The 14,183-nt window shown below is 44.3% G+C and overlaps 1 protein-coding gene across 2 annotated transcripts in view; it reads right to left on the bottom strand.

Moving 5' to 3' along the window:
* Positions 1-120: 120 nt before the first annotated feature.
* The window catches only part of ATP6V1A (ATPase H+ transporting V1 subunit A), a 32,303-nt gene continuing 18,240 nt past the window's right edge, over positions 121-14,183 (bottom strand). For both annotated transcript variants that reach the window (XM_074809317.1, XM_074809325.1), the window contains exons 6-15: positions 13,836-13,987; positions 12,966-13,128; positions 11,684-11,792; positions 10,753-10,875; positions 10,549-10,663; positions 9,298-9,361; positions 8,328-8,531; positions 6,249-6,343; positions 4,337-4,508; positions 121-2,323 (exon numbers count right to left, since the gene is read on the bottom strand). In XM_074809317.1, coding sequence (XP_074665418.1) covers positions 2,231-2,323; positions 4,337-4,508; positions 6,249-6,343; positions 8,328-8,531; positions 9,298-9,361; positions 10,549-10,663; positions 10,753-10,875; positions 11,684-11,792; positions 12,966-13,128; positions 13,836-13,987 — 1,290 coding nt within the window. In that variant the 3' untranslated portion in view covers positions 121-2,230. The remainder of the gene's footprint in view (positions 2,324-4,336; positions 4,509-6,248; positions 6,344-8,327; positions 8,532-9,297; positions 9,362-10,548; positions 10,664-10,752; positions 10,876-11,683; positions 11,793-12,965; positions 13,129-13,835; positions 13,988-14,183) is intronic.

The raw sequence follows: 14,183 nt of genomic DNA, 5'->3' as shown, positions 1-14,183 counted from the left end.
GAAATCCTCAAAATGATGAAATAAGATTTTAAGCAAGCTGTGAGCTTTCCCGATGGTGTGCTGTGTATACCACTGGGGCAGAGGTTTGGTTTGACAGAAGGACATAAGACAGGTAAGACCTACTTTAAATCAATTTTATTTTCATTGACTTCAACAATTTTTTTAATTTTTTTTTTTTTTTTTTTTTTTTTTTTTACACAATTTCCAGCAACATACATTATGAAATATACAAGATAAAGTAGGTGGTGGGGTTTTGCCCATCTTTTAATTCCTTCCACAGCTGTGGAGGGAAGACTTGTAGTACACAGTGAACATCAGAATCTCAACACTGAAAACAGACACAAACCAAAAAAAAAAGACAAAAATATATATGAAACTGTTTGAACTGGTCACACTTCAGGGCCAGGTACAGCACAATAAATATTAGAACTGCATTATCTTAGACATCTTCTGTAAAGTTTATAACATCCTCTATTTAAAGAGATAAGAACATCTGGTTTCTAGCGTGAAATGCCACAGAGGACAGTGGTGAGTACGAACAATGAGGAATCCGGCAAGGGCTTGGATGGTGACTACTCATTCACACATGCTCATTGGTAAAATAAGCAGCATACACCAGAAGTTTAGTGAGCTGTAAACTTAACCATTCACTACCAGAATATCAGCTGGAGGAGTAGCTCCTTTTGGGAGAACCAAAAAGAGTCAATCCCTTAAAGTTTCTCCCTGACAAACAGCGAGTCGATACCGTAAGGGAAGCGGCAGCGTTTGGTCCGTAGCGGGAGATCCCTTTGCATGGCCCCTGCTGGAAGCTGGCAGCCCGGGGAAGTGTTGCGGTGCAGGATTAACGCTTAGCTAGCCACGCCGCTGCCGCCGCGGTGTCACCGGCAGCCGTTTCACCTTCACCGTGACGAAGCAGCAGACAGACGTCAGCTGCTGTACAACCACGCAGCGCTGGACGCCGCCTGACGTGAGCGAGGGAGAACGGACTGGAGGGGATGTCAGTGTTTCTCTACGGCCTGAGCGCTGCGCTCCCGGGGTTTGACAGAAAAGGCTGCTCTATGCTCATTCCTCACCTCGTACTAATTTTGCCAATAAGGAAGCCCCAGACACAGCAGTCTCAGCTGTCTGACAGGAACAGAGGCCAGAGTCACTGGTTTCTCTTGCATCAGAATCAAGGAGGCAGGATTAAATCCATTCCGTACTTGACCTTCCCCCTGTTCATCCCCCGCCCCCAGTTTTAACATCCTACATTCCTCTCGCTCGAGAACTGGGGACCTTCTGTGCCACCGCGTGAGCACAGGTGGAGGAGGAAGGCGAAGCACCCGCTTGCCTTTCCTTAGTGTGACCTGGGCATTGCCCTGGGAGGCAACTGCGCTGGCAGACAGAGCGCCACCGAGGAAGGACTCCGTGACGGCTCTCTACGTCCTGCAGCTTCGCAAACTAAAGCAGCTAAGGGTCATGAAATTTTACGGGGTGAGTGGGAGGCAAGAAGGTAAAAATTCTGCTGGAATCTGAGCACCTATGGCTTTGATTTTAGCTGATGCTGACTCCAACAGTCCTATCCGTATTAAGTAGGAAAATAAAATTCTATTTCTCCAGCGTACAGAAGTATTCTGGCTGCTTGTACGTGCTCACCTAGTTAGTCCCTTCTTGGAGAACTACCACATTTCAATACCAACAGACTCAGCTGAGGGTTGCAGAAGGGACAGAGCAGTGAAGAATTTTTGGTTGTGTCAACACGTCATCAGAATACGGTCAAAAATGCTGTTTGAGAATAGGGAGTTCTACGTCACGATAGTCACTTAGCAAAGCGCCAGATGTAAATGCCCTTAACATTGCCAGCTCAACGCACCACGAGACTGTGTTAAGATCTACACCTCCTCTGCCAGTAGAGCTCAGCTGGCTCTGGTTACATCCCAAGGTGAAAGACCGGTTACCACGAGAGCTGGGAGAGGCAAGGTGAAATTTTTCCCACCCTAGAAGCGTACAACAGCATTTCCTCACTCAGCCAGGCCCACTCACGCATCACTCACCATTGCAGGCACACGAAGCAATGCCAAACACAAACTAAGAGGAATGTTTTGTAAGGACACTCTCTGAGTATGAACAGGGAAAACATGGGGCTATTTATCAACTCAAGTACTGTTGCATCATTCTTGTAAGGTAGGGAAGCCGAGGAGTTGAGATGAGGAATTGAGAGGACAAACTGGAGTGGTCACAGAGGTCGAGTCTAGTCTTCCAGACTGCGAAACGCATTCTGCATATCCTCAAACAGCTGAGCATAGTCCGCCTTGATTTTTGTTTCACCATCTTTGACGGGGTCCTGAAAGACAACACAGCAAATGAAGAGATCCACCAGGAAAAGCCTCGGGTATTTGGGACAACCCTGCTTTTGCCAGTGCTGTAATTTCTTGGCCTCAGGATTAACCCTTGCTAACTGCAAGCAGGCATCATAGCTCCATCTCGCCTCCCGTCTGTCTCACCAACAGCCACAAGGTTTAAATCTCCCCCTCTTTCCATGTTCAGCGAGCAGGCAGAACGGGACGGGGAATTCTTCTCATGAACAGTGCTGACTTTATTGAAAAGCGACTGATTTGGAGAGGATTCAAGAATACTGAGGGTCTTAGTTCATGCTGTGTGATTCAAGAGCTGCAGTGACTGATACCAGCTCCTACCCCAAAACCAAGTGAAGTAAAGATCTTTGACTCAGAAGTGCTCTGCTGTATTTCTTGGGGTACATCCCCTATAAGTGCAAGAGTTACTTTGCCATCACTCGGAGGTCGCTCGGTTCCAATTAAAATCTTATTGTGCAATCAGAGCAAGCTCAAAAACATCTTTGTACAGCTTCATTTTCTCAGAATACTTTTCATGAAAGACAAGGGCAAAAGCTGGAACAATCAGCTTTGCTCTGAGGCTGCAAGGCCTTCCCTGCAAGAAGCATCAACTGCCAGGCTGCAAAATCTGTTCAATGTCTTCTCCATTCCCCTCTCAGCACTACGTTCCTCTGGGTCAGGGCAGCTCTTGGGAAACAGAGCACTTACGTGTGTGGATGCGTTACTCCCTCATTGTCTCTCTAAAGCACACGGACCGCAGGACATCTAAATTCTCACACCTTTTAGACTGTTACCCAGGAAATATAATTTTCCTTTCATAACTATTACTGTATTAGAGGGCCGGCTCCACTTGGCATGTATTCACCCCCTGGATTCCCCTCAGCCCCGCTGCCCACCGCTCTGCTGTATGCCAGCTGTCTTCCGGCAGCCAGGGTTTGTAAAAAGTTTTACTTCCCCTATCTCTGTATAACCAGCTCTCAAAGAAGCTCACGTCCCCAAGTGTATCTTGTTACATTCCTGATGCTTTGAGAATATATACCAGGGATCTGCTTTCTGCAGAAACAAGCCAGTATGCTGCAGGAACAGAATACATTGCCATGCCAGAAGATTTAATTTTCTTTATTAATAATCTTCTGGTACTTGTTCTGGAAAGGTTTGCAATATTCGCTTGTAAGGATTATAACAGAGTAAGCATTATACTGCAGAGATCATTCCTTAGCTGCTTTAACATCAGCCAGCATCAGAGGTTACTGTCCTGCCAGGAACTGCCACACCAGCATGCTCTGGAGGAGTTTTAGGAAAGCTGTACCCTAAAAAGACGGCCACTGAAGTTACCCGGAGCCCCTGCTCCCAGCCCCTTGTTTTCCCTTCACCCCATGTTGAACTTATTCCCCGCTTCCTCTCCTCCTGGTTACCTGCCTGAGGCCCTGAAGCCAAACACGGTGCATCTGCATCAAAACACAGGGTGCATCACGTATCACTGCAGGAGACTGGCATTTCTTTCCTTAATTCTATTTAAAATAGCTCAATCAACATTTTGATCGTTCACTTTTTAGCACATTCCTGGATTTAAACTCTGGGCTGCTTTTATCTGCTAATAGTATTGGAATTTCTTTCCGCATTTTCCCCCAGAATTTATTGCAATTTTTTCAGAATTTCTAGTATAATTTTTATTATAATTTCTACAGCTTTTTAAATTATAATTTTTTCAGAATTTTATCACAAAACTCCCAAAACAAATAAGAAAGGTGCTTGTACTATTACCATGAATATCTATAACATAAAAGAGACTATTGAAGGTGGGCTTGCCAAGGCTCTGCAGCCAGCATCACCCATTCCTGCGCTCACAAACTAAAACCAGTTCTTAAGTGTACTCACACTGATTGCAGAAAGCCTCTGTTCATAGACCTCTAAGGCAACTGGCGACCACCCCGGAGTGAGAGCCTTTCAGAGGCACCGGGAGCTCGCAAAGAGCAGTGCAACCCCGTTCCTTCCAAACATACCTTGAACTTCATGGAGGTCAGTCTGTAGAGGATCTCGCTCATGTTCTCTCGGATGATGGACCACGTGATCTTATTGTCACTCTGGGCTGTGGTTTCTACAGCGCGGCGTGCCATGTCATAAAACGCAATCATATTGGAAAGCATTCCCACTGTTTTATAGAAAGGGCAGAACCTGGTGGGAGAGAAGATGATCTGTCAGACATCTTGGAACACTTAAACAGGTCAAGCCTTTGCTCCTGCCCTCACAACTTTGAATTCTCACCCGACGGAAGGAGCGCTAGCCTGCGTTACTCCAGGGATTTTTAATACGTACTGTCAAAGGAGAGAGGCTGCCTCTGATCGGTCCTGCATTTTAAACTGACAAATCATAGGCTAAGACAATCAGCCTGAAGTGAGGTTTCTGAAGCACCCCCCAAACACTGGGCAAAACAGGAGAGAACAGGAACCTTCGCTGTACAAGTCTCGCGTTTCAATCTGTGCCAATGCTAACGAGAAAGGGAAAGCACCAGAGCAGCCAATGGAATTCCTCCTTCCTGTTTGGTCCACCATGGGAGCAGGCTTCCTCCACGCAGCCTGGGATGACCTGACAGCTCAGCAAGTTTCTTTGGTTGCAGGAAAGGTCGTGTTCCTGTAACAACACTCCACGCACAAAAAGCGCCATTTTTAATGGGTAGATGACTGCCACAGGAGGTACTTCAGTATTATTTATACGCTACATTGTGCTACTTCCTGTGCTTCCCTGTGGCATACAAGCACAGCTGCCCTAGTAACCTAATGAAAGGCACACATCATTACAGAATGATGTACGTCTAAAGTTTCAGTGATGAAGCATCAAGACCTGATCTACCTGGACTGGGGAGTGAGATGAAGTACAGGCTGTTAAAACACAGGATAGCACAGAAAGAAGCAAAGCAGACAGGGATAATAAGCACTGCACTAGGGAAAAGATCCAGTAAGTTTTTTTGATGGATCAAACTTACTCAAGAATTATGCAACAGTAACTGAAAGCAGATTCTTGCAGTCCCCCATGCATTGCAAGAATAAACAGGAAGACTTTGGGTGTAGACTGTGAAAATAAAGTGGTCCTCTCCTCCTAAGGAGGACATGCTATTGCAGAAATATTGGCTAACTGAACAATAGATGAGGGCCTGAAAAACTCAAAAGGTGTGACTGCATTCAGAAAAGGTCTGCATGCCTTGAATCTTAACCCCTGTACTCAGCACTGGTGAGGCCGCACCTCGATGACTGGGTTCAGTTTTGGGCCCTTCGCTACAAAAAGGACATTGAATTACTCGAGCATGTCCAGAGAAGGGCAACGGAGCTGGTGCAGGGTCTGGAGCACAGGTCTGATGGGGAACGGCTGAGGGAACTGGGGGGGTTTAGTCTGGAGAAGAGGAGGCTGAGGGGAGACCTCATGGCCCTCTACAACTCCCTGAAAGGAGGGTGCAGAGAGGGGGGATGAGTCTCTTGAACCAAGGAACAAGCACCAGGACAAGAGGGAACAGCCTCAAGTTGCACCAGGGCAGGGTAAGACTGGCTCTTAGGAAGTATTTCTTTGCAGAAGGGGTTGTTGGGCGTTGGAATGGGCTGCCCAGGGCAGGGGGGGAGTCCCCATCCCTGGAGGGGTTGAAGAGTCGGGTTGACCCAGCGCTGAGGGATGTGGTGGAGTTGAGAACGGTCAGTGTGAGGTTCATCGTTGGACTGGAGGATCTTCAAGGTCTTTTCCAACCTAGATCATTCTGTGATTCTGTGATCTGTGAATACACAGTTCGATGGCCTGCCCAAGCACAGGTCTACCATTTGTTTATTGCAAGTGAAATTAATTTCTTCACTGATCCATTTCCAAATAAAATAGCTGTCTAAATCCAGACTACACAGGACCAAGAGGACAGAGTGGCCAGTCAGATCTTACCTGTCATAAGGCGTATAACCATTCTGTTGCAAGAAGTCGTCTTTTATCAGCTTGGCAACCTCCAAGGTAATTTTGTCTGTTTCTGCCAAGGAAGCCTAGAAAAGTAAGGTACGCTGTTAGTTTAGCACTTAAGTCCATGAGGAAATGGTATGTCCCAGCCAAGAACTGTTATTTTTCAGTGCCTGTTTTCTTCCCACTTTCTTAAGATGGTTTCCAGCAGAATTCTGTCTTTTGGGTATTTCTTACTCCCTGCTATAGAACAGCCAATTTAACTGACTGCCAAATTAAGATGGGCCAAACAGCCAGTAAGTCTATTTTAAGTCTGTCTGATGATAAACAATGGAAAGGAAGTTTCCTTTAAGAGAATGGAAAAGCCACCCAACACTGAAAACATGCACAGGTCTGCTACGAGGCAAGTCAAAACATCATCTTCCTACATAAAGAGGTAAATTCATTTTTACCTTCTTCAATCCTTATGTCCATGGAAGAAAAACTAGACCTCAGCATGCTAGATCATAAGTAATCTTAAGAATTTGATACTAGCCTCCAACAATGGGCTTTCCCTGTCTGGCATTCAAGAAAAGGGAAGGAGTTGATGACAATGCCTGCCCTGCTCTGCAGGACAGCCACAACCCTGCTGCACGCTGCTGCTGTTGGCACCACAGGTCACTCTTCTCTACCTTCATTGTCCTTTAGCTAAAGGGGGAAGACTGAGTTTTAAGCACCCCAGCTTGCTTTCTAGATGGGAAGTTTGGACCTTGTTTCATAAGGAGACTAACAGAATTCAGTGCTAAAAAGAAAAAAGTATATCTGATTGTTTTTCTACAATTCCCCCCTTCTGAAGGTTTGTTGAAGTTGTTAGCCAAGCGCAGACTGAAAGAAACTGTTCAAGAGAACATCTTTGAGAACACGACCACCAGTTCCAGTACTTCTACCATGGGAGTAATGCCTAGTTACACACACTGGTTTATCAATATTCCTTCCACACCAAGGAACTGATTCTACCCTGCTCCGTAAACTAGTCTTTTAGAACATTTTTGTGTATAGAAAACTGCAGAAGGCCCCAAGATCACATTTCCTTTTCTTCGAAGACACATCTAAAGAGAGCTCTGCTAGGCAAGATCTAGTGAAAGGCCCCATCTGAGCTGGGCTAGAACATCAGTGAATAGGAGCAGACTTCCTCCAAATAACTGTAGTTAATACATGTTACCACACACTACTAACACCTTATAAATCAGCATAGCTCATCCGAACATCATGGGATTAAATTTCTGTCAGATTCTTGCCAGGCACCTGTCAGTTATCATGTTTACAGTGCTAAGCTGAAACAGAGTTTTCACTGAGTCCCTTCTGAGAGCTCCCAAGGGAAATTTTCCTGTCCAAGTTCAGCTTTCTCTCCAAAACAGTGAAGTGAATGAAGGAAATTAAAGAATGCCTGTAAAATGGAGCCATATGTCATGTCACAGGCTTCCACAGAGAAACCAGGCAATCATCAGTTTCTAGAAAAAGCAAACATCACTTCTGTTTCTACAGGCCAGCTTGTAAATGCCAACACCTCTGTTCTGCAGCTGGCAACGTGGTTTCTAATAAATTGTAACGCTTCAGATGACTTCAACAGTAAAGATCAGTTTGCATCACTTCTCTTACAAAGATTACTACCACTCACCTTCCTTTCTTGGAAAATGAGCACTAAAAAGTCCACCAAACTTTATAACATCAGCAGTCAAACTACTCAGCAACCTAAGTTGCAACAAAGGGCATTTCAGCAGGACTGGAACACTGAAGCAAGTGAAGTTTAACTTCAGTATTAAATGCCCTGCAATCTAATTTGTGAGAAAAGTAGCATCAAGCCAAGGTTTATCAAATCTGAAAAAGTATTCGTCGTTAGAAGTCAAACAACGTGTAAGAAAGTTGGAATAAAGCAGTTAAAGGAAGGAGAGCCTGACATCTCCCAGTGACCGTTTGCCTTTTCTGCACAATGCAGTATCCATCAAGTCTGGTATAAGACATGGTCAAAAGCCCGCGCTAGCAGTAAGGAGGACGGCTCACTGACACGTTTCCTCCCAGCTGGTTACTCACCTTCCCCACAAGCTGCACAATCTCTGCAAGGTCCTCTTCCTCCTGTAGGATCTCTTTGGCCTTTGTCCTGAGAGGGACAAACTCTGTAAAATGCTTGTCGTAGTACTCATCCAGGGCACGCGTGTATTTGCTGTAACTGATCAGCCAGTTGACAGAGGGGAAGTGCTTGCGTTGTGCCAGCTTCTTATCCAGGCCCCAGAAAACCTGTCAGAAGCCAGAAAGATCAACCAGTGTTCTAAATCAAAACCAAACCAAAATAATTGCAGGCAATAAAAAAAACAAACCAATACAGAAAGCAACTTTGAGCAAATGCAACATGGCAAAGGCTATCACAAATGAAAGCGTGAGAGAGAAAAACAAAGCCTTCCTTATGTTAATTTAACTATAGCAGTGACTTTCAAATACACTTCTCAAAAACTGATGCATCTTTTAAGCTGAGTTCAGACTTATTCAGCTTGAGATTCCTTATGAGGGAAAAATCAGCCATAACAAAGACAATGTCAATACTGGAGTCTAATTAAAGTGGAGACCTATTAGATGGAACTCCTTTTCCCAAAACAGGGCTGAAAAACATCCTTCTCCCAGTCAGCTGCTCTGGGGATTGTTTTGGTGGTTTCTATGCACCTATTAAGAGCAGTTCACTTTCCACCTCAGGTTGAGAGCAGCCACGCTTAAAGCGCAGCTCAATGGGCAGCAATCAGGAAGCGCACAGATATTCCGGAGGAGTCAGTGTTGGAGGGAATTGCCACCTTCGCTCCCTCTTCCAAAGGCATCTCAGACACCTCAGCAGTTCAGAGACCTTCTCATAAGGTCTTCTTTTACACTGTTAGAACATTTTCCAAAGCACCCTACAAAGCTTCCTGTGTCAAATCAAAGCTTTTCACACACCAGCCGCTGGCACAAGCGCCCTGAAGCAGTCATTTCAAGTTTAACAAAGCGGGCAGAAGAGCTGCAACGTGGTGGGACGTACCTGAACAATGCCCAGTGTAGCAGATGTGACAGGATCAGAGAAGTCACCACCTGGGGGAGAGACACTGAGCAAGAAGAGATAAGTTATCAGTTGCTTTCACAGTTTAAGCTGAAGTACTGAACATATGACTGCACAGCTCAGTGATCACAGAAACCAGAAAAGTCAACATGATTTCAAGTAAGAGAGAGCAAGCTTCCACTGCAGAAAGCGTTTGCTGCATACCCACACAGGTGTAATACCAAGCACACCATGAAACAGAGTTGTCCAGTGACTGACCGACAGCATCAAGGTATGATTTCAGTCACTTTAGCTCCAGGTAGTAACTCCAACTTGGATTATCAAACCTATCTCAACGGGAACAGATTCAGCAAGCATGCTAATAGGACACTGTGAAACACAGTGCAATGATTACAGAAAACAATACCCCAATTTGAAACTATTGCAGATATTGTCCTCTACAATAATCACTTCAACTATGGGGTAGTTGAGAACAGTCAGTGTGAGGTTAATGGTTGGACTAGATGATCTTCAAGGTCTTTTCCAATCTAGATGATTCTGCAATTCATTTGGGCTTCAACCCATATGGCTTCCCAGAGATAAAAAAAAAAAGATAATCTTCCACCCTCAAAAGCACGATGCATTTGTGTATGTATGATGTGGACAGCAGAACTAAGCAGAGCCAAGAATGGACTCTAGGAGCTCCTGCAGATGCTAGAGGGTCTCCTGAAAACGTATAGGTGGGAAATTCACTTTGCCCACAGTATGATATACAAATCAGTATAGCCTAGAAGAATATCTGGGGATCTCAAGCTGTGAAAGCATGTGATACGCTACTCCATGTAATTCTACTCCATGTAAGCAACAGAATCACGATACATTATGCCCGCAAGCGCACACACTGCTGCTCCAGCTGCCCCTTCTTTCCTGCTCTAAGCATGGTTTTGACATTCTTTTCAGTGACAGCCCTAACGACATTCTTCCCTGAGCCACTTGCTCTGACTGCTGCAAGTGACTGCGATGCCGCCCCTCACAGAACTACCTGTCCACATTCATTCTTTCTGCCCCCATGCACAATTTAGCAGCAGTTCTGGGTGAGCAGAGACTAAATACCTACCTACTCGTTCACATACTTTGAGTTCTGCAGCTGTGCAGAGCAACAAGATGTTTTTGTCTGAAAAATGGGTACTTTGACATACAAAAACCACAGAGGAAGAACTGCAGCTAACGCAAAGCAAAGAAATGAACACTCACGCTCCAACGATGCTGACGCTGCCTTCCCTTTCAGGGTTTCCCAGACACTTCACTCTGCCAGCTCGCTCATAGAAAGAGGCTAGACGGGCACCAAGGTAGGCTGGATAACCACTGTCTGCAAACACCAACACCCAGAAATTGAGTCAAAGGCTCAGAGTTTAAAGGATGCGTTTACAAGGCTAGACTTGAGAAAAGACTACTCACCAGCCGGCATTTCAGCCAGTCGCCCTGAAATTTCCCTGAGGGCCTCAGCCCATCGGGAAGTAGAGTCTGCCATCATACTGACATGGTAGCCCATGTCCCGGAAATACTCAGACAGGGTGATTCCTGCAACAAAGACAACAGCGTGCTGCAGGATACAGTTCAGAAAGGAATTCTATGCTTGTATGTTGTCACTAAGATGAAATAAGCCAAATTATTTAAGTTCACATTTTGATGGAAACAGACGCTGGAAGTTATTCTTTCTTCTCACTAGATCATGTCCTTGCTGTCTTTTTTTTTTTGTTTATTTCTTCTCACTCTCTGCATTTTTGCTTATGAACCACTCTGGCTCATCTTATATTCCCGTGTATTTCTTTGAAGAGACATGCCAGTGTCACTGATGCTACTCTTTGCCTCGCTGAAACCATGAACAAAGCCTCTTCTTACTGTAAAGCATCTCCTTCCCTTTCAAACTAACAGAATAGAACAGCGAGAAAAGGTCGTGTTTTATCTTAATTATCTGACAACTTTTCATAACAAAGAATTTTAAAAAAACCTCAAAGAGGGTGCAAAAGAAAGAAAACTAGCCTGCCAACTCAGAGAGTACTATTCCTGCCCATTAAGTGGCTGTACTTGTCAGCAAAAAGCTATTCACAAACAAAAGCTTACATAAACACATGGAGAAAAACTACATGGGAGCTGGCGCACTAAGTTCACCTTATAAGCAAAATTTACTCAATATTTGGAAATCATAATTATATACAAGCAAGCCAAATTCAATTAAGATACTAGGACTTTGTGCAGACAAGGCCCAAAAGGGTTGACCTCTGAAACTAAGGAGGTTTCTTGGTACTGACCATCTCAGCAACTGAAAATACTAGAGCATGATGGCTTGCTCTACACACAGCCTTTTTCAGCCTCCTGTAAATCTTACCAGTATAGATGGAGGCTTCTCTGGCAGCCACAGGCATGTTGGAGGTATTTGCTACCAGAGCTGTTCTCTTCATGATGCTTTCTACCTTGCCATCAACTTCCATTGTTAACTAAAATGCAAGAAAAGAAAAAAAAAAGGTAACACTAGCAAGTGTTTTTGTTTATTTTTAGTTGTTTTTTTACTGTATGACTTTGTATCAGGATACTCTCCTCACAGCTACTCTACCAAGAGCAGAGACTAGATTCAAGATTTCAGGATGGTTTACCTTCCAGATTGCCACAGCTTAACTCTTCAACATATGTGCCTCAGACTCATCTCATCTCCTGCACCTGGCAAATCCCTACTGATCCCATTCAAATGACCAATGATAACTCCACTGCATCAGGTAGTATGTTATTCTCACTCAGCTTACTAGGCTGGAAGAGCCAAAAATCTTAGCCTCCTGTCACAAGTCTGTTAGGAATCAGAGAACTTTTTGCCCCACCTACACCTATCCGAGTTCATCTTTGACAACTGGACATAAAGCCACATACGTAACCCAGGTGAAACCTCACAACCACCTGAACAACAGAATGTATATCCTGACATTTGTGTAGGATTCCACTTATGAATATCCTGGGATTTACCTTTTTCATGGCCACCTCAGCTTGACTTTCTTATCTTATAATCAATCAACACACCCAAGCCTTTTACCCCTTATTTCTGATTGGAGTTTCAACCTAACAGTTCAGACTATCTGGCGTCTTTCCTGTATTTTACAGAAGACTGTGCCACAACTAATTCACTGACATATAACAACAGTTAGAAGGATTGGTAAACTTGCTGCCTTTTTTTTTAAGCAGGCATTTTCTACTGCCTTCAGAAGGTATTCCAGAGCCTCACATATCAAACCAGTATCTGCTAACTGTCTGTATCACCACGCTGCACCATGTAAATACATGTGCTGTGCATGGTTAAGTTAGACAAGTTAGAGACACTACCAGTGAAAGGTAAGATGCTTATAACTGTGCTAAATTACACCCTGGCATTCATTTTGGCTTTATTTTAAACAGGTTAGAAGGTACACCCAAAAACTAGTCCAGATGTTTATTGAGGGGCCACTGAAATCATTCCTGAATGAGCCAAAAGGGATTTCTGTTACTACAGCCAGAACTTACAGCAGGGAGGCAACAAGATCATTTCAAGTCACTCTACCAATGAGATATTTAATTCAGTTACAATACCACTACAATAGCAAGTCCTTCCCAAGAAGGTTTACTCTCCATGAATTGTCCATACTAACCTCCGGGAAATCTCTCAGTACTTCAGACATTTCATTTCCTCGTTCTCCACAGCCTACATAAATGATGACATCACTGTTGGAGTATTTTGAGAGAGACTGAGAGATCACAGTCTTTCCACAACCAAATGCCCCAGGAATCGCTGTTGTACCCCCTTGTACACACCTGAAAAAAGAAAAAGGACTCTGATTTGCAAGGAACTCAAAACCAGCGGTCTCCCATCTTAGAGTATGTTTTCCAATAAAAACTGCCTAATTAAAAGCAGAGTGATGGGAGTCACATTCAGTGTTCTGGGTGAGAAGCACAGAGGTATTTCACTAAACCAAAAGACTTAGGGAATAAACTATCTTTTTCTTCTACTGCCCTTGAAGTACATGAGTTATGCTGGTACAACAGCTAAACTTTCAGGCTTGAAACACGGCAGTGTTCACAGCTGGAAGCACTGATGGAATGTAAATGCTAAGAAAAGAACGACTGTACTTAGCTGTGCATTATAAGAATAAGCAGCACAGTATTTTAGGACCAAAATTACTGAATTCAGTGTATTGGAAGTTAGTGGCTTAAACGAGCATTTTGTGTGACAGTTAGAAGTGCAACAGTTTTCATTAAGTGGCAATGGCAAAATCACTGGGAACTATACATCCTCAAGACCACAGAAAGAGATGCTACTTTATGTTCAAATGGCTAATAGGTTCTCCTGCCAAATACAGAAATAGGAGGAATTCAGCTAAGTATTTTTTGAGATTATGCTGTGATACATAGTGAAAGCTTGGGGTCTGTTTGCTCTCAAGAAAAATTTAAGGCCTCCTCCCTCTGCGTCCCCCCCAAAAGAGAGATTTCTTACATAGTAGAGAATAGAAGGTAGTACTTACGGGAAGAGGGCATCCAGGACCCGCTGGCCAGTTAATAAAGGATGATTGGCTGGTAACTTCTCAGTAACAGGACGAACTTGACGTACAGGCCAGACCTGGACCATAGTGAACTTCTCCTTCACACCTTCAAACTCCAGCTCTAAGACGACATCCTAACAGACAGCACCAGACACCCGAAGTAAGCAAACCAGTGCACACCGGACCAGCATGCAAAAACCTCATCTCAGCTACTCTGCACAGCTACATCTTTGATACCACCACAGATCTCTCAGAACCTCAACACGCTATCATCCCCTCCTCAGGGAAGGCTCTTTCCCTTATGTACAGTGCTACTGGGAAAAAAAAAGT

The sequence above is a fragment of the Strix aluco genome, chromosome 2 (assembly GCF_031877795.1).
Source record: "Strix aluco isolate bStrAlu1 chromosome 2, bStrAlu1.hap1, whole genome shotgun sequence".
Taxonomy (NCBI): Eukaryota; Metazoa; Chordata; class Aves; order Strigiformes; family Strigidae; genus Strix; species Strix aluco.
The sequence above is the reverse complement of the archived record's forward strand: the minus strand, read 5'-3'. Positions and strand labels throughout refer to the sequence as shown.